At 38.1% G+C, this 19,589-nt stretch overlaps 1 protein-coding gene across 6 annotated transcripts; it reads left to right on the forward strand.

Moving 5' to 3' along the window:
* Positions 1 to 1,891: 1,891 nt before the first annotated feature.
* Positions 1,892 to 19,149, forward strand: LOC111384713. 6 transcript variants are annotated; one of them, XR_002700947.1, is made up of 7 exons: positions 1,892 to 2,109; positions 2,193 to 2,337; positions 2,440 to 2,700; positions 3,630 to 3,711; positions 11,172 to 11,368; positions 17,788 to 18,238; positions 19,000 to 19,149. XR_002700947.1 is itself a non-coding variant. In XM_023009030.1 (6 exons), exons 1-6 carry the CDS (start codon positions 1,925 to 1,927, stop codon positions 18,067 to 18,069), a joined length of 1,152 nt encoding a protein of 383 aa, XP_022864798.1. In that variant the 5' UTR covers positions 1,892 to 1,924; the 3' UTR covers positions 18,070 to 18,388. The 6 variants fall into 6 exon arrangements, 5 of the variants coding, with proteins under 5 accessions (XP_022864798.1, XP_022864799.1, XP_022864801.1 ...); XM_023009030.1 differs by lacking the exon at positions 19,000 to 19,149 and having other exon boundaries at positions 17,788 to 18,388; XM_023009031.1 differs by lacking the exon at positions 19,000 to 19,149 and having other exon boundaries at positions 11,172 to 11,341; positions 17,788 to 18,388.
* The last annotated feature ends 440 nt before the right edge of the window (positions 19,150 to 19,589 follow it).

The raw sequence follows: 19,589 nt of genomic DNA on the forward strand, positions 1-19,589 counted from the left end.
TATATTATTGTCTACTGTTTGTACTTTTTTATTGGTATTTTTTAAATCTAAGTCTAAATAATCAAACTGTCTTTTTGTATCCAGAGTTCTAATATATAAGAGATTTCTTCTAAAATATAAATATATTTATATTCTTCTACTAAAATTCTTTTTACTATATTTTCTCTTATTTCAACAAGTAAGTTTTTAACAATTCTTAAAATTTCTAAAATTTCAATTAAATCTTTACTATATGTTCCTACTATGTTGTCTTCTTCAAAGTAACCACAAATATCTATGCTATATTTTACTTGATAAGTTAATCTTTTATTATTTCTTAAGCCTGTAAGTTCTAATACCATAGACTCTTTTATGTCCCACTATATATATATATATATATTTTTTTTTTTTTTTTTTAAATTGATGAAGTTTGGTAGGCTAAGTAAATTTGTGAAATGTTTTCGGTTGGACAAAGCCGATTTAATTTTATGTAATGCAGATGTATAGTATTCATTCAACTAAATAAAAATAAAAATAAAAATAAAAATAAAATTCTCAAATGAAAATGATAACAAAATGGTGAGCAAGTGACAAGTATTTGGTTTCTCTTTTTCTTGCTAAGCAGCTGACGCAACATATAAGAATACATTACCATTATATATAAGGTATAAACGGCCATAAAACGCCATATAATGTTCCAAACAACAAAGTTTAAAAAAATATGAAATATATTATATTTCACTTATTTTTAATATTACAAATATAACATGTGACATGGTATGTAACATATCATAGAAACCACTAACAAGAAGCCTAAAATATTATTATTCACAAATACTACGTAACAAGAAAACTTGATGAAATAATTTCTATTTATGGTAGGAAGTTCATGAGATAATATACCTGGTAAAAAATCATTTGCTATTGTGTAGAACAGAAGTGAAGTATATTTCAAGATACAAAGTGGCATGCAATTAATCTTGAATCTTGGCGTGTTTATTGTAGACAAATAATATATTTCATATGATAACATATTATCACACCCGTAAAGCTAGAAATTAAGTAACTAATCAAATCCTATAAACATGAATATATTTTGCAAAATCAAAAACTTATCGTGGATGCTAGAATAACTTGACCCGTAGGATATTACTTGACATACGATAAATAGGTGTACTCACAATTCCAAACATATATTTATTCATCCATTCTATCACATACAATTTTATAAAATAGGAGGAAAAACGGTTGCAACAATAGGTGAGCTAGGGGTAATCGATTACTTTTACACAAGTGATACATCTCATGACACTAAAATAAGAAATAAAATTTTATGCCAAACATCATTTCTTAATATGTAACAACTCTTGCTACATATCTTTGTTTATAAAAGAAAGTGAAGCAAACATATTTTGACAACGTAATCGAGAAAACTACTTAAACTTTGAAAAATAACATGTTTTAAGATGTATAAATGTGAAATTGAGGATAAATTACAAATTAATGACAATCAAATTAAGGGAAGTTTCCTTTCCTTACCTGTTGATGTCTTATAGCTTCAAATAATTAGAGAAATTATAGGAGTCAGTAATTTTGATTTATTTTAGGAAAATATCCAATATTTATAGTATATAAAACATCATGTAGTATATTATAAATTATTTTATTTTTGTTGGTTATATGTGATTTTTTCCCTTTATTAAAAGGTAGATGTGTGGTGGGATTTCCACATCCTCTTTTAAGAGATTCTAAACAAAGCCCATGGGTCGGAGCAGGGTCTGCCCGTCTTGCGGGTCGGATAAGCCTCTTCAATATCGACTGGCCTAGGTGTAACAGGAGGAATTAGTGGCTGTTGGCCGGTTGACCCGGCCAATTTTTCAAACTGGCCTTTGACCAACGAAAAAAAAAAAAATGGGGAGAAGAATAATGGACGGAAGACAACAAAATGGAGAGAGGGAGTTTACTCTGGACATGGACTCTCGCCGTTTTACTCCTCATTTTCACTCTCAATTTCCTTAGGTTTAGATTCCGATTTGTACATTTATGTTTCAGAAATCAAAAACCTGCTCATTCGAATCCGGTGACTAATGGCGTCGCCGATTCTATCTCCAGTCCCCTTTCTCAACATCGGTATGATTATTTTGTAATAGTATTGATGCTGCTGTAGAGATGTATTAGAAGAATTTTTAATAAGATTTGATTTGTTTTTGCAGGATTTCTGGAATTATATCTGATTTAGATTTGAAGAATTTGATAGACGACCTAGATGAGAAGTTCCATGAAGATATCATCTGGGAAAATGTCATTGACAAGAGTAACAATCGTTTTTCGTATAAGGCCAAGTGTTGCAAACAAAAAGTACGCTCTCTTGTGCTATTCTCAATCTGAGTATTTTTAGCATATTTTGACTGTCAGCTCAAGTGAAGAGGATACTTCTTTCTTCTTCTTCTTCTTTTGCAGGACGGGCCTTTGAAGTATTTGAGTGTCACAACATTTGAAAATTGCTCAATTGAGGTGCTGATGAAGTATTATATGGATAATGATTATAGGAAACTATGGGACAAGACTGTGGTTGAGCACGAGCAGTTGCAGGTGGACCAAGCTAGTGGAACTGAAATTGGTCGCACCGTTAAAAAGTTCCCGTTCTTGACACCACGGGAGTATGTATTGGCTTGGAGGGTCTGGCAAGGCAAAGATGGATCCTTCTACTGCTTCAGTAAGGTGTCACTACTAACCTGCTGTCTTTGCAATGACTTACAGTGGGTTGTCTTTTTTATCTGTAATAAACAGATATATTGTTGTTTATGAGATTTATAGAACAATGACAGAAAAAGAAAAAAACTTACTTTTAAGATAAGAGTCATGCTTCATGAGAGTGTTTGCCACACTGTTATTTATCTTGTGACATTATTGAATTACATAGGAACTAAAATTTCCAGGGTTTATTGGAAGTTAATTGTTTATTCTCTCTAGTTACTCTAGGCCCTGTTACTAATATCTGTTCTAGTTGACTCACTTAGCTGTTAAGCTTGGAGTTTCTAGAGATGGAAAGTCTGGGATTTTCTTTTGTAGATTAAAGAGCTTGAAGCTTGATATCCAATGTGAATTAGGTGTTATGTACCACAGCACAAGTGAGTTTTCAGCTCCTTACTCATGGAGCAGCACACTAAAAAACCAATGATCTAACCATACATTATCCTTTGTAGGCAAAAGTTATTTTAGCGACTTGTTAATGTGTACCTTATTATTATTTTTACCTTTTAGTTAAATATTGTAGCTGGTAAATTTTTGAGATTTAGGTCTTTATGTAAAATGAAACTTGTCCTGTAAGCAATATAGGGAACTTGCTTTTATAGATTGAAGAATTTTGGTTTCTAATTTGCTAAACCTGCTTATTTTAAGTACCTATGAAATAGTATAATATGTGGTGCTTGTTGGTATATAACCGGTTGAAGTGCTTGATGGGTTCAAATGAATAAAGTTTTTGTTTAATTTTATTGTGTAACTGGCACAGTTTTTAATAATGAATAGGTTAAGTCTTCAAGATAATTTATGTTTTGCATTTATCATATTTCTTTTCCAGCATTGTCCCCCTGTGATTGTACCTTATGTATTATATATGCTTACATGTTGTATGTGACTATTATTAGGAATCTGAACATCCTTTGGCTCCGAGACAGAGAAGGTATATAAGGGTCAAACTCTTCAGATCTGGCTGGAGAATCAGGAAAGGTAGGTTACTTATTCACCTTATATTCTATCCCTATGACTTGCACATCCAATTGACTGTCTCAGAATAACATAGTTGACCCGGGTAAGTGAGCCTGAGACAGTTTCATGACTAGCTGTAGGTGTTTGGAGATGAATAGCTCAAATAGTTTTCTTCCCCACTCTTGCTTTCTTGTTAAATATATGATGAAAATTTGAGATTTAGAGCATGTTTCCGAGTTCACTATCTTTTAAGATTGGATATCATTCTTTTCAAAGAATGTAGAGATGTCTAGTGGTACCCGTACTGAATGTTGAACACCTTCAACTTTTCAAAAATGGTTGGTAGTCAAATATTCTTCGTAAGCTGCAATTTGTGAAAAGTTGTAACATTCTTCAAGTTCAGTTGGCTGTATTCTCATTTAAATAGATAGGCCAACTTTCTTCCTTCTAATTCTTATAACCATTTTTTTTAAAATATAAAAAGTAATAAGCACCGTAGAGGCGTCATGTAGAAAGTAAAGTGATACGAATGACATCTCGGACAACCGAAGGTTAATATTAACAATGACTTTTTATTAAATTTTAATGTCACTTATAACTGTTATGAATGGAATGAAAGACTTAGTTTGATCCCCTGTAGCCTCATCCATCTTAATGGGTGTTTGTCATTAGTCGCCTCCTGAAATCTACCTTGTCCTCAAGGTGGAGGTTGTGATTGTAAGGTTAATTTATCATACAACCACACAAATTCCCTTGTGAATAACCCAGGTGATGTTAAAATCACAATTTTTGGTCCAAGGAATTTGGTGGACTCCTTTAATAGACCCAATATCACCAATATCCGTTAAAACTCCTTAACCAATCGCGTCCGTGCATAAATTTCGAAGTTGTGAATCTAGCTATTCGAATTAAATTTGTGTTTAGCCCCATACTTGATTATCACCACAACCTCCTGCTGCATTAATCCGCCTCATCCTTTCGTGGTCCCCGGTGCAATCCAACTTGCTATAGTATTTGGGAAAAGCTCGAACCAATTTACCATCCCATTGCGCCCTATATTGTCGTTGGCACCTTCATCGACTTCCAAATACTGGCCATTAATTTCTTTAGTAATGACTAAAACCTGTAAGTCCTTTTGCTTACTTCGTTGCTGAATATAGGTTTCTTCAATTTAATTGGAGATCCACATCAGTTTGTTGTTTGTAAAAATTTGGGGATTTGGAGGGTATAATTTCCAGTGGAGTAGAATTGACGAATTAAGGAATTGATTTGTTACGTGGAGGAAGAAGGTGGATAAGTAATTAGCATATCTTGGGCTTTTATTCTGAATTGGGCCAATCCCTACTTGGGCTTGATTCAACAACCCATTTAGGTCTTCAGCATATTGGACCATTTCGTTAATGCCTACTGATGACAGCAATTGGTCTTTAGCCCTAATGGTACGATTTAGTTCGTTGATGAAATTTCCTTTCCAAGATTGTTCTGATCCGTCTCTAATACCATTTGTCAACTGCAATGGAAGTTTTACAATTCGACGCTCATACTTCTCCTTCGACGATTGCCATGGAAACACCTGTTCTTTGCTACCGACAGAAGTACTGATTTTTGCCGGGCTTTCGAACAACTTTCGATCTCGATTGTCCATGTGCCTAGTCTATTCTATGCCCTTTTTACCTTCAATACTCACGCTTTCCTCGTAAGACTTGATTGGAATTTAGGAACTAAAGGTATGCTCCGGTGAGTGCTCTCCTATGGACAGCCGAAATTTGACTATCATCCCCTCTTTCAATTCTCCCAAAGTTTGCATGGGTCGACGATGATCTAGCCTTTGAAACCACTCTTAAGCTTCATCGTCCAAACATGCCATAATGGCTTCCCACCTTTTCCCTCTCGGACAATCGATTCCTTGTGAAAATCTTCTGTGCTTTCCATATCCACCAATCTAGATTGCTATCATGGAATAATGGTATGTTTAGTCGACTAATAGGTTCCACCCAAAGATATTGACAATTACGATCTGAAATGAATCAAAAGAACACAAGAAAGGATTGAGATTATAATTTGTATTGATTGAAACGTAAATTACAGAAATAGAACAGAAAGATAGGCAGTCGCTTTAGAGGGCTGTAGCTCTCCACACATTTAATACTCTCACTAAAAATATGCCTCCTGTCCTCCCCTAACCCTTTTTTATTTATAGGATACTTATAACTAATTTTGCATACCTTATCATACCCCTCTACATAATTCATTATTGCCTCCCTCTTCTCCACTCTTCTTGATTCTTCTAGAATAAGTATATTCAATTAAGAGCTTACCAATTACCCCCCAATTCAATCACCTTGTCCTCCAGGTGAAAAGTAGGAAATTGTTGAGTAATGAGACTGAAAGGTTCCAAGGTAGCTTCTAAAGGAGAGAATCATTTCCATTGAATCGACACCTCCAAGCCTTTTGATGTTCCCAATGCAGTAGCCTTTTCTCCCATTACAGCTTTTGGTTCAACTTGTAATTTCCAGTCAACCCCAAGATTGAGAGGTAAAGGAGAGGTCAGTGTTCCCCTACAGCTCTTCGTAATTGTGAAACATGAAAGACTGGATGAATTTGTCTCATATGGCAGCTCCAAATGATAAGCAACATTCCCCACCTTAGCCAAAACTTTAAAGGGCCCATAGTAGTGGGGAGCAAGCTTTTCATTATATTGTGTGCCAAAGAATTGTGGTAATAGGGGCACATTTTCAAAGACACTATTTGTGGCTGAAAATTCAATAACCTTCCTATGTTTGTTGGTCGTGGTCTTCATTTGTTGCTGGGCACGATGTAAATGTATCTTAAGCTTATCTAGAATTTTATCCATTTCTACCAGCTGTTGGTCTAAAGAGGATACAACAGTTGCCCCTTTTTCAAAACGCAGTAGGGATGGAGGGTTTTATCCATATACTATATGAAAAGAGGTACGTTGTGCAGCCACTTGAAAGGAGGAGGTGTACGAATATAAAGCTCGAGGTAGGTAGCAATATCATTCCTTTGGTTGAACTAAAGCAAAACAATGCAAATGGATCTTTACTCTTCTGTTTGCCACTTTTGTTTGCTCGTCATTTTGGGGGCGATAGGTTGAACTATACCTTAGTTTAGTTCCCTGTAGGTGAAGCAGCTCACCCCAAAATTTGTTCAAAAACACCTTATCCCTATCTAAAATGATCGAATGAGGAATCCCGTGTAGCCGAACAACTACTTTCATTAATTGCTACTACAGATGGTGCCGTGAAGGGGTATTTAAGACCAATGAAGTATGCGTACTTACTCAAATGGTCAACCACCACCAAAATTGAATCGAACCCCTCTGACTTTGATTATCCTTCTATGAAATCTATGGACACGTCCCCCCACACCTTCTTGGGTATAGGGAGTGGTTGTATCAACCCAACTGCTACTACAGATGGTGTCGTGAAGGTGTGTTTAAGACCAATGAAGTGTGCATACTTGCTCAAATGGTCAACCACCACCATAATTGAATCGAACCCCTCCGACTTTAATTACCCTTCTATGAAATCTATGGAGACGTCCTCCCATACCTTCTCAAGTATAGGGAGTGGTTGTATCAAACCCGACAAGTGCTAATGTGGAGTACTTATGCTGTTTGCAAAACTTGCACATGGCCACATATGCCCTTAAATCATTTTTCATCCCAATCCAATTAAAGGTTGTTACCATTCTTTTGTAAGTTTCAAGGAATCCTCCTTGAACTCCCACTTTACTGTCATGCCTAGCTTGTAGTGCCAACAAGATAAGTCGTGATTCCTTGAGTAAAGTGATCCAATCTTTATATAACAAAACCCTTTGAATGAGAGCATAACTTGACAAGAAGATGGATCAGCTCTTAAGGCAAACATAATGCGGCCCAGATCATGATCTCCTTCTGCCTTTGTCACTTCATCTAGCTGCCGGTTGCATAAAATGCTAAGAGCCATCAAAGTCATGGCTGCTCCTTTCCTTGATAGTGCGTTTGCTTCCTCATAATCCATCCCGAGCTTTTACTCAATAACCAGGTCAAAACCCAATAATTTCGTAAGCTAATTTTGATATTCCATGTTTACCAAGCATTGTTCGAGAAGAAATTTAAGGCTCTTCTCGTCTGTCCTGACTACAAACCGTCTCCCAACAAATAATGCCTCGACTTTTACATAGCCAACACAATTGCCATGAGTTCCCTTTCAAATATTGACTTATTCTAGCTTCTCGATGGAAGGACCTGACTGAAATATGCAATGGGCCTCCAAATTTGCATTAGGACAACCACCAATTCCTATCTTGATTCATCAGTCTCAATCACAAAAGGCTGTGAAAATTTTGGAAGAGCCAACATCGGTACTGTCATCATTGCTTGCTTTTATTGCGTGAAAGATGCTTCTATCACTTCATTCCATCCAAAACTATCTTCCTTCAACTGTTAAGTTAATGGCCATGTTATCTTCCATAGGATTCCACAAAGCGTCTGTAATATCCTGTCATACCAAGGAAGCTCCTCAATTCCTTCAATGATTTTGGCCAAGGCCAGTCTTTCATTGCAGCCACTTTAGATTCGTCCATAGTCACCTTTTTCTTGGTTATTATATGGACTAGATATTCTATCTTTGTTTACTGTAATGAAGACTTCTTTTTGTTTGCATAAAGATGATTTTCCACTAGAATTTGCAGGACCTTTCGTAAATGATCTCAATGCTCCACCTCTGTACAACTATAGACTATGATTTCGTCGTGGAAAACCAGCATGCATTTCCTGAGCAAATCTTTGAAGATAGAATTATCGAGGACCGGAAAGTGGCTAGTGCATTTGTCAATCGGAAGGGCACGATGAGAAACTATAATGGCCTTAATGGGTTTGGAAAGAAGTTTTCGGAACATCCTTGGCCCTTACTTGAATTCGATGGTATCTAGACTTAAAGGTCAATTTTTTAAAATACAGTAGCCTCGTTCAACTCGTCAAGTAGCTCATCAAGGTCTGGAATGGGAAATTTGTCGGAAACGATGACCTTGTTTAATGCTTAATAATCTACATAAAACATCTAACCCCATCTTTCTTCCTGACTAGAAGCACATGGCTTGAAAACGGGCTCGTACTTTGTTGTATAATTCCTGCCGCAATCAACTCTTGTACTGACTGTTCAATTTCATTCTTTGGGAAGTGCGGGTATTGATATAGTTTCACACTCACCGATGCGGCCCTTAATTTCAAGATGAACGTATGATCCTGACTCCTCTTAGGAGGTAGCTGAGTGATGTCCTTGAAGACTGGTTGGAATTTTTCTAGAACATCTATAATGATTGTTGATGGCTACGGTGGGGAGAATTTTGAGTCGATAGTGATAGTTCCTAATTCTAATATGAGCCCTTCTCCTTGTTCCTTAAAGGCCTTCCACATCGATTTCAATGAAATAGGGGTTTTACTGAGGTTGGGTTTCCTCTGTAGAGTTACATTTGTCCTCGCCACATCAAAAGACATTGTTAATGTGTTCCAATCCACCTGCATTTTACTTAACTTCTGTAGCCGCTACATTCCAAGGATAACATCGGAGCTACCCAACTCCAATGGTAAGAAATCTTCTTCTACTAGCAGCCCTGGCAGTTTTAAGGATACCTGTCAGCATATGCCTTTCCCTTTGACAGTTAAGCCCGTGCCCATTATCACCTTGTAACTTGTGGTACCGGTCAATGGAAACCCCCAGCTGTTGAATCATTTTGGCTTAAAATTAAATAATATTCAAAAAATCCATACGGATTAGAACTAGAAGAATAAAATACACCACTAGAATTAGAATTAGGCACGAACTTTTTTTTAGATGAATTTATTTTTCAATTAAATAGGCAATATATATTAACAAAATGCCAATATTTAGTTTACAATTAAAGTTAATTAAACAGAATTATTATATTAATAAAATTGAAATTATTTATGTGTTTGTATGATTCCACTTTTTTGCAATCGATTGTTTTTGAACGAAAACTAGAACCTTTTATTAATTAAATAAGTTTTGTTGAAAGACTATTTATGATACTAAGGCCAATTTTCCTACAAATTCATCCACCATTAATTGACCAAACTCTCAAATCAATTGATTAGAGGGAAAAAAAGAAAAGAAAAGAAAAGAAAAAGAAAATGTCAAAGGTAAAAATTAATCGTTTTCCTCCTTAATGTACAAATTGCTTACTGGTGTGGTGGGAGAACGTCGGGTGGTGAGGTTGGGCTAGCAAGCAGGGGATGAGGGTGAAGTTGAGTTGGTATTTTCTTTTCGTTTCCTATATTTTCCTCACTTTTCTCTTTTATAGGTTGGTGACCTGTTTGCACAAATTTAATAGATTGGGGGGGGGGGGGGCTTCCACCTGTCAGCATATGCCTTTCCCTTTGACAGTTAAGCCCGTGCCCATTATCACCTTGTAACTTGTGGTACCGGTCAATGGAAACCCCCAGCTGTTGAATCATTTTGGCTTAAAATTAAATAATATTCAAAAAATCCATACGGATTAGAACTAGAAGAATAAAATACACCACTAGAATTAGAATTAGGCACGAACTTTTTTTTAGATGAATTTATTTTTCAATTAAATAGGCAATATATATTAACAAAATGCCAATATTTAGTTTACAATTAAAGTTAATTAAACAGAATTATTATATTAATAAAATTGAAATTATTTATGTGTTTGTATGATTCCACTTTTTTGCAATCGATTGTTTTTGAACGAAAACTAGAACCTTTTATTAATTAAATAAGTTTTGTTGAAAGACTATTTATGATACTAAGGCCAATTTTCCTACAAATTCATCCACCATTAATTGACCAAACTCTCAAATCAATTGATTAGAGGGAAAAAAAGAAAAGAAAAGAAAAGAAAAAGAAAATGTCAAAGGTAAAAATTAATCGTTTTCCTCCTTAATGTACAAATTGCTTACTGGTGTGGTGGGAGAACGTCGGGTGGTGAGGTTGGGCTAGCAAGCAGGGGATGAGGGTGAAGTTGAGTTGGTATTTTCTTTTCGTTTCCTATATTTTCCTCACTTTTCTCTTTTATAGGTTGGTGACCTGTTTGCACAAATTTAATAGATTGGGGGGCTTCCATTACATTTTTCCCTATATGTTATTATATATTTAGCTTCCAACTAATTATAATGTCATTAATATTTAACCAGCCTAACTTTATCTACAACCTTTGAGGAAAAAAATACAACTTTGTATCATGTAAAGTATGTTGTTCTTTTTATGTGCTGGGGGAGAGGGGTGGGTAGGTGGCAGATCCTGTTGAAAATGCTATGGAAATTTCGAAACAAAATGAACCCACACAGACAGACATATAGAAGGAGAGAGAGGGAGGGAAAGACCAACAAGTTGGGTCATGAAGGCTTTTTATAGATGATATTTTCTCACGTGCTAAGTCAGCCATTTGGATTTTTCTTTCTAAACCAGTTTTGTCAAAGTCTCCTTTTGCAGTTCCTAGTAGAAATGCATGTGAGATCAAAATGGTGCACCAAGAAGACGCTGGTCTGAATGTGGAAATGGCAAAGCTAGCTTTTGCAAAGGGCATATGGAGTTATGTGTGCAAAATGTCCGATGCACTACACGAATACTCAACTACCAATCATCTTCAACTAAATTCAGCTGTGAGTGCCATTACATCAATTCGGAAGGTTAGAACTATTCTTTGCATGATAACACTAATCCAGGTGTTTGAAGTGAACATGATAGTAATGGGAGTATTATGTGGATGGTTTTTGTCATAAGATTAAAGATCTGATACATATAGTTTCTACCTATGCTGAATTTGATTATTTGTTCTGTTGACCAAAGTAAAACAATAAGGAGAAAAATAAATATACAAAGATTAATATGTAAATTAATACTGTGATTTAATCTCAGGCTTCCAACTGTAACTGATATAGTGGTTGATTAATCATCATCGTATCTTACAATCTATTCCAAGTGCCAAGCATTTTTATGCTTCAGACAATCTGACCAGTTTTTCATGTTTTGTCAAATTACATTGCAAGCTTGGCTTGATTGTGGCAACACATGCCAAATTCCTCTGATCTATTTGGATTATAAATCTATCCTAGAAGCGATTACTAAATTTTAAAGAGTAGAGCGTGATGGAAATTTGCTTTTTTACCATAGTTGGTGTTACGCCCCTCGTTGATTGCCTCGGACTACCAAGCCCACTCCCCAGCAAGGTGCCACGTGTCCAGACGAGGCATCACCGAAGTGATATACGCCTCAGCTGAACCTCAAGTCAACATACCGCGAGGCACAAACGCTACCAAAATAATATTATCCGAGGTGCTCTTAATACTGAAGTGTGAGGAGACAAGGCACCATAAGGCATAGGCCTCTTCGCCGCCAGTTTCAGAGTTGTATCTTTGTGTCAGGATCCTCTTACCTTTATGGATTGCTTGATGTGACATTTCAGCCTTATGCCAACTCACATATCAGAAGAATTAATTGCTCGCTCCCCTTGGTTGCAGCTGATTGACGCCTACGAAGTGTGAGGAGACAAGGCGCCATATGGCATAGGCTTCTCCGCCACCAGTTTCAGAAATGTCACCATTAGGATGTACAGGGTCTGAAAAACCCAAAAAGGCATCTCCACCCGTTATGAGGCCTCTTTCCAAAACATCCAAGATCCCACTATCTGGCTCCAAGAGTTTGGGTTCAGTTGGGTGGGGGCTAACCTATAAGACCTAAGAACGAAACGGAAGAAGGGGTGGATGGGCAATCTAAGACCTGCCCTAAGAATATCCTCACTTATCGCCACGCACCCCAGCCTTGGGTAACAGGTTCGCTCATCTGGGCCCAGCAGTATTAAACCTAAGGGCCTGTCTAGTCGTCTCCAGATGTTTTCACTCAATATCGCCTTGGACAACTTGGCCGAAGTAGCCAGCGTTGGGTCATCTATCCTAACGATCTCCAAATCCCTCCAAGAAGATCCACTCCCCTCAGAAGCCATTTTGTATGATGAAAAAGACGAAAAATGTGGAAAATACTTGCAAGGGGTAACTGAAAATGGGCTTTCTCGTCGAAAAAGTCAAATAGGTGCAAAAAAGTCATCAAAAAACTTGGGAGACGCAGAAAAGTTGCTAAAAAACTCCAAAGGAAACAGAAAGGTTGTCGAAAGTTAAGAAAGCTTGAGAGTAAGGAAGTTTCAGATTTTGCCAAGTGAAAACCTTCAAATGGCAACAAATCAGCCTTTTATAAGAGGCTTAGGACGATCTCAACCATTGAATTCTAAAGCTATCGATCTGAGCCGTTAATCGTATCATAAATCTAGATCGTTGAAATGAAACGTTAGATTTGATTAACGACCAAGATGTAGTTGTGACTTTCACGGACCTCCAGGGTGCGTCGCCTCGAGCCTCAAATAGCCATAGGTTATGATTAGTAGCAGTAGCCTTTTTTGGGGAATAGGCGTCACATCCAACTGTCCTCCTTGGAAACACGCGACAGCTGTCCTATTATTCAAGACTGTAGTGCACGCCTCAGTGAAGAACCTCCTCAACTTTATAGAGTTTCAACCTTCCTAACTCGTAGTTCCCTGTGGGTCAGCGTCTCAGTCGAAGCGTTGCGAAAGCTTTACAAAGTTTTAAGCATCTCCCAGGAGTCGTCCCCTGTGGGTTAACACTTCGGTAGAAGATGCACTCCTCAGTTTACGAAGTTTCAAGCATCTCTCAGGCGTCGTCTCCTGTGGGTTATTGCCTTGGTCAAAGATGTGCTCCTCAGCTTTATAGTGCTTCAACCCTCCTGACGCGTAGTCCCCTGTGGGTCAGTGCCTCAGTTGAAGCGTTGCGAAAGCTTTACAAAGCTTCAAGCATCTCCCAGGCACCGTCCCCTATGGGTCATCGCCTCGTTCGAGGATGCGCTCTTCAGCTTACAAAGTTTCAACCCTTCTGACGCGTAGTCCCCTGCGGGTTAGCGCCTTAGTCGAAGCGTTTCAAAAGCTTTACAAAGATTCAAGCATCTTCCAGGTGTAGACCTCTGTGGGTCATTGCCTCGATCGTTGATGTGCTCCTCAGTTTACAAAGTTTCAAACCTCCCGAAACGATCCCCTGTGGATCAGCGCCTCGATCGAAGCGTTGCGAAAAGCTTTACAGTTCCAACCCTCCCGAAGAGCTATCCTCTGTGGGTCAGCACCTCGGTCGAAACGTTGCAATAAACTACAAAAAACATCAAGCCATCCCCTAAGCGTCGTCCCCTGTAGGTTAGAGCCTTGGCCGAAGATGAGCCCCAGCCCTCAGCTTCACAAGCTTTAGCAGAGACAGTTGAACCTACACAAAGCGACAACAATACACAGCCAGTTAAAAAGTCCAGGAATCATATGCATATTCATCCCTGAACTTGGGGGGATCACTATTATGCCCCTCGCCAAGCTCACTCCCCAGCAAGGCGCTACGTGTCCAGACGAGGCATCATCGAAGTGTTATACGCCTTAGTCGAACCTCAAGTCAACATGCTGTGAGGCACAAACGCTACCAAAATATCGAAGTATGAGGAAACGAGGCACCATATAGCAGAGGCCCCTTCGTTGCCAGTTTTAGAGATGTATCTATGCGTCAAGATCCTCTTATCTTTATGGATTGATTGATGTGACATTTTAGCCTTATGTCAACTCACATATCAAAAGAATTAACTACACGTCCCCTAGGATGCGGCTGATTGACGCCTACGAATTGTGAGGAGATGAGGCGCCATACGGCAGAGGCTCCTCGGTCGCCAGTTTCAAATATGTATCTGTGTCAGGATCCCCTTATCTTTATGGATTGATTGATGTGACATTTTAGCCTTATGTCAACTCACATATCAGAAGAATTAACTACCCGCCCCCTAGGATGCGACTGATTGACACCTACGAGTAGAGCCTCACACTGTTAGATGCATACACATGCCACATATCCCACGATGCCCTTCACCTATAAATACCAAAGGTTTGGCAAGAGAAGGTAATCTTTTTTAACCCAAGCACTCTACCACCCTCACTCTCTTGTGCCCCTCGCTAACCGCCTTGGAACTACCAAGCCCACTTCCCAGGGAGGTGCCACGTGTCCAGACGAGGCATCATCAAAGTGATATACGCCTAAGCTAAACCTCAAGTCAACATGCCGCGAGGCACAGACGCTACCAAAATAATATCATCCGAGGTGCTCTTGATACCGAAGTGTGAGGAGATGAGGCGCCATATGGCAGAGATCCCTCCGTTGCCAATTCCAGAGATGTATCTTTGTGTTAGGATCCCCTTATCTTTATAAATTGATTTGACATTTCAGCCTTATGTCAACTCACATATCAGAAGAATTAACTATCCACCCCCAGGATGCGGCTAATTGATGTCTACGAGCAGGTGCCTCACACCGTCAGATGCATACACGTGTCACGTATCCCACGGTGCCCTTCACCTATAAAAACCAAAGGTTTGGCAAGAGACGATGGTAATCTTTTTTAACCCAAGCACTCCACCACCAAGCAATATATATTATCTCCTCCCTACTCTCTTGCACTGTTCCAGCACCACCCTTATCACCGTCCATTGACTTGATCATCGGAGTGTATGCGGCCGCCACCACACCCACTGGTATTGGTCGTGTGCATCTGACTGTTTTCTCTTGTGTGCAAGGAGGAAAGCGTGGAGTGGTTCTCGGTTGGCCACGTGGAAGGTCTTATTCGCGAAGTCAATAGATTGGCGACGTCTGTGAGAAACTTGCGTTCTAGAGTTCCCTATTTACCATCGGAAAAGCCATTGGAAAATTAGTGAGTTTCCCTTTGAAAAAGGGGCATTCTTGAAAAAGAACCTTAGTCAAAATTAGCAATCCAGTTTTAAATACCCTTGAAAAAGGAGTGAAATGAGTTCCAGCAATGATGATGAAAATCCAAGGCAAGGGACCCCTCTGAAATGTGACCCACCGCAGACCTCACCGTCGGCGTTCGCCAATGCGGTGAGACGACATCAAGGCTCTCAGCAGGAATGGCCCAAATAGCTGTGGGTATGAGGGACATCGCAGTTCAAAATGCAGCCATGTATCAGTTCTTCGTGCAAGCTCAAGGCCAGTAGGGCTTCCAAATGCCGCGGAGGGCCCACCGGCTCAGTGGATGCTTCCTGCGTCTCGTAGCCGGGGCCATTCCAGTCATCAAAGAGAGCCCCACATGGAAAGAGAAGTAGGGGTTGACGTCACTTCATATTTCCATTCCCTTTTGCTACAAAACAGGCCATGGAACATGTGTTGGCAAAATGTAATGAAAGCAGAATTTTAGGCACTTGAGGAGAACCACACTTGGGACGTTGTGTCTTGTCTCCCTAATGTGAAACCTATTGGGAGTAAGTGGATTTTTTCTGTGAAACTTTGTTCTGACGGCTCTTTGGATCGATACAAAGCTCGTCTTCTAGCTCTGGATAAGAAACAGAAATATGGGGTCGACTATGAGAAAAGATTTGTTTCTATTGTCAAAATGATTACAGTTTGGGCAATCTTAGCTATTGCTGCCTCACAACCGTGGATCCTACATCAGATGGATGTGAAAAACGCCTTTCTTCATGGTGATCTTCACGAGGAGATTTATATGAAAATTCCCGCTAGTATGCCCACCTCTTCATCTCATGATGTCTATAGACTACGTCATTCTCTATATGGGCTCAAGCAGGCTCCTCGGGTGTGGTTTGAGAACTTTCGTAGTACACTCATTAACTTCAATTTTACACAGAGTCAGTATGATTCTTCTCTTTTCTTCCACATGTCTACAATGGGTATTGTGATTCTATTGGTTTGTGGATAACATCATTACAGGCACTGATTGTAGTTTAATTATGAAGTTTCAACAGTTTTTGCATGCTACTTTCCATATGAAATATCTCGGCCAGCTTACTTACTTTTTGGGATTAGAAGTTCATCATCGGGCCAATGGTATTTTCTTAAACCAGCATAAGTATGTTCAGGATCTTATTGCGTTAGCTAGGTTGGAAGACTCTTCTTCTGTAGACACTCCTATGGAAGTAAATGTAAAGTACAGGAAAGATGAAAGGATCTTCTTGACGATCCTACTCTATATCGCAGCCTAGTAGTCTTATCTATTTGACTACCAGTTGCCCAAATATCTCCTATTCCGTTCATCAGATCAGCCAGTTTTTGTCTAGTCCTCGTCATCTCCGGCTTACTGTTGTTCGCCGCATTGTTCTTTATCTTCGTGGATTGCCTACTCGTGGGTTGTTCTTTCCTAGAGGGTCTTTCTAACTTTCTTCCTACAGTGATGCTAATTGGGCTGTGTCCAGATATGCATCGCTCGGCTACGGGTTGGTGTATATTTTTGGGCGATGCATTGATCTCTTAGAAATGTAAGAAGAAAAATCGTATTTCTAAATCATCTACTGAAGCTGAATATCGTGCCATGTCTACGGCTTGTTCTGAAGTTATTTGGTCACGTGGTCTACTCAAAGAGATTGGGTTTTTTCAAACTGCTACTCTTCATACGGACAATACTAGTACTATTCAGATTGCAAACAATTTTGTCTTCCATGAACGCAGCAAGCACATTGAGGTTGATTGTCACTTTATTTGTGATACTTTGGAGGATCGGTTGATCTCACTTCCCTACATTTCTTTTGATCTTCAAGTGCCGGATGTCTTTACCAAATCAATAACTCGACAGCGACATCGATTCCTTGTTGACAAATTGTTGCTGGTTGACTTCCCCTCATCAATTTGAGGGGGGTATTACCGTATATAATTGAGATAAATTTGGAGTAGATTAGATGTGCTATTTTTGGATATTGTAATTTATTTAGTTTCCTTGTACATTAAAAGATTGTACATATATATATACAACAGGGCACCACAGAAGAGATAGCTAAGTTTTTCAGAAATTATTTTGAGTTCTTTGTCATTGTGGCAATCTCCTTTGGCATCTGTGAATTCCTTGGGTCATAGAAGATGTAGTTAATATTTGTATAAATCTCGGTTACATTCTTTTGTTTCTTTGCCTTTTTTACTGCCCCCTCTCTTCCAGGTGATTGTTGGAAATATAGAGCTTGCTATTCTATATGTAAATGATTATTCTTCTATTTTTCACATAGGTCCCACCTGAATTTGAAATCCTAGATGGGTTAACAAGCACAGTTCATCCAGAAGACTTGGCGCGTGCCATTAGCTCCTCGGGGACTCTTGAATCCAATGCGAAGAGACTCTCGAGAATGCCTTCCAATAAGTTGATAAGAAATGGCTTGATTGTTGTCGGGGGCGTATTATGCTTGTCTAGAGGTCATTCCAGTTTGGGTGCTAAGGTTGCCATGGCATGCATATTGAACAAGCTTACAAAGCGTGGTTCTTCATCTAATAAAGCAGGCAAGGTTCATTAAGATGGAGGTTATTAATCAAACAATTGGCTAACCCTGTCCGAAGGTTCAATACGACTGTAGATATTTGCTGCTTGTCCTCCTTGTAAATATTGACTTGGACAGGTGCCGTGCTGTTTGAAGAGAAAACAGGGTTCGAAGAAACAACAGATTGTTTTTTTTTTTTTTTTTGGTTTTCGAAGTCTCTTGCTGTAGCCACGTGTATGCAAAACATGATTTCCACAGTTCTGCAACGAATCTCTCATTTTTATTTAATTTTAGCTGGATGTTATTCCTTTGATGATGCTCACAAATCTTAAACAGTTATTTGCTTATTTATATATACCAAATAATGTTCTATGAGTCGAATCCATAGCCGCTTGCTGACTTGCTTTCCTATGTTAATCTTGTATCTGGTTTTGCGTCAGGATAAAAGAAGTTATTTTCATATACATCAGCTTTTTTGATTCAAAGGAAGATGTTGTGAATGGGGGTACTATGTCAATTTATTAGAGGCTCTTTGAAGGCAAAATATTCTTTATTTTAAAGAGTGGTAGCTTAAAATACAGTTTCTAACACATTCTTTTTTATAACTTTCATTTTGACACGCTCATTCTTTATTTTATTTATTTATTTTTTGTATTAAATTGCGGATTTTGAATACTCCCTTTTTTATTAATTAAATAATACTTGAATATTTTAACCATTATCACTTCCTTTTGTTGAAAAATATATTATATTAAATAAAAGATGACAAGAAAAATATCAACCTTTTCGGGACGACATTTCCGTATTTCTTATCCAAATCAACAAAAATGTTGTGCCATGACTCAACTTTTGAAATGCGTCAATCGTTGCTACCTTAAATGTCAATCGACATGAAAGCAAACTATGAAAATTTTCCGCTATTGTTATTTAATTGACAACCCACCATCTTTGTTCAGTTGCAACTAGGTTTTCGAAGTCTCTTGCTGTAGCCACGTGTATGCAAAACATGATTTCCACAGTTCTGCAACGAATCTCTCATTTTTATTTAATTTTAGCTGGATGTTATTCCTTTGATGATGCTCACAAATCTTAAACAGTTATTTGCTTATTTATATATACCAAATAATGTTCTATGAGTCGAATCCATAGCCGCTTGCTGACTTGCTTTCCTATGTTAATCTTGTATCTGGTTTTGCGTCAGGATAAAAGAAGTTATTTTCATATACATCAGCTTTTTTGATTCAAAGGAAGATGTTGTGAATGGGGGTACTATGTCAATTTATTAGAGGCTCTTTGAAGGCAAAATATTCTTTATTTTAAAGAGTGGTAGCTTAAAATACAGTTTCTAACACATTCTTTTTTATAACTTTCATTTTGACACGCTCATTCTTTATTTTATTTATTTATTTTTTGTATTAAATTGCGGATTTTGAATACTCCCTTTTTTATTAATTAAATAATACTTGAATATTTTAACCATTATCACTTCCTTTTGTTGAAAAATATATTATATTAAATAAAAGATGACAAGAAAAATATCAACCTTTTCGGGACGA

This window comes from Olea europaea, unplaced genomic scaffold (genome assembly GCF_002742605.1).
Source record: "Olea europaea var. sylvestris unplaced genomic scaffold, O_europaea_v1 scaffold298, whole genome shotgun sequence".
Lineage (NCBI taxonomy): Eukaryota > Viridiplantae > Streptophyta > Magnoliopsida > Lamiales > Oleaceae > Olea > Olea europaea.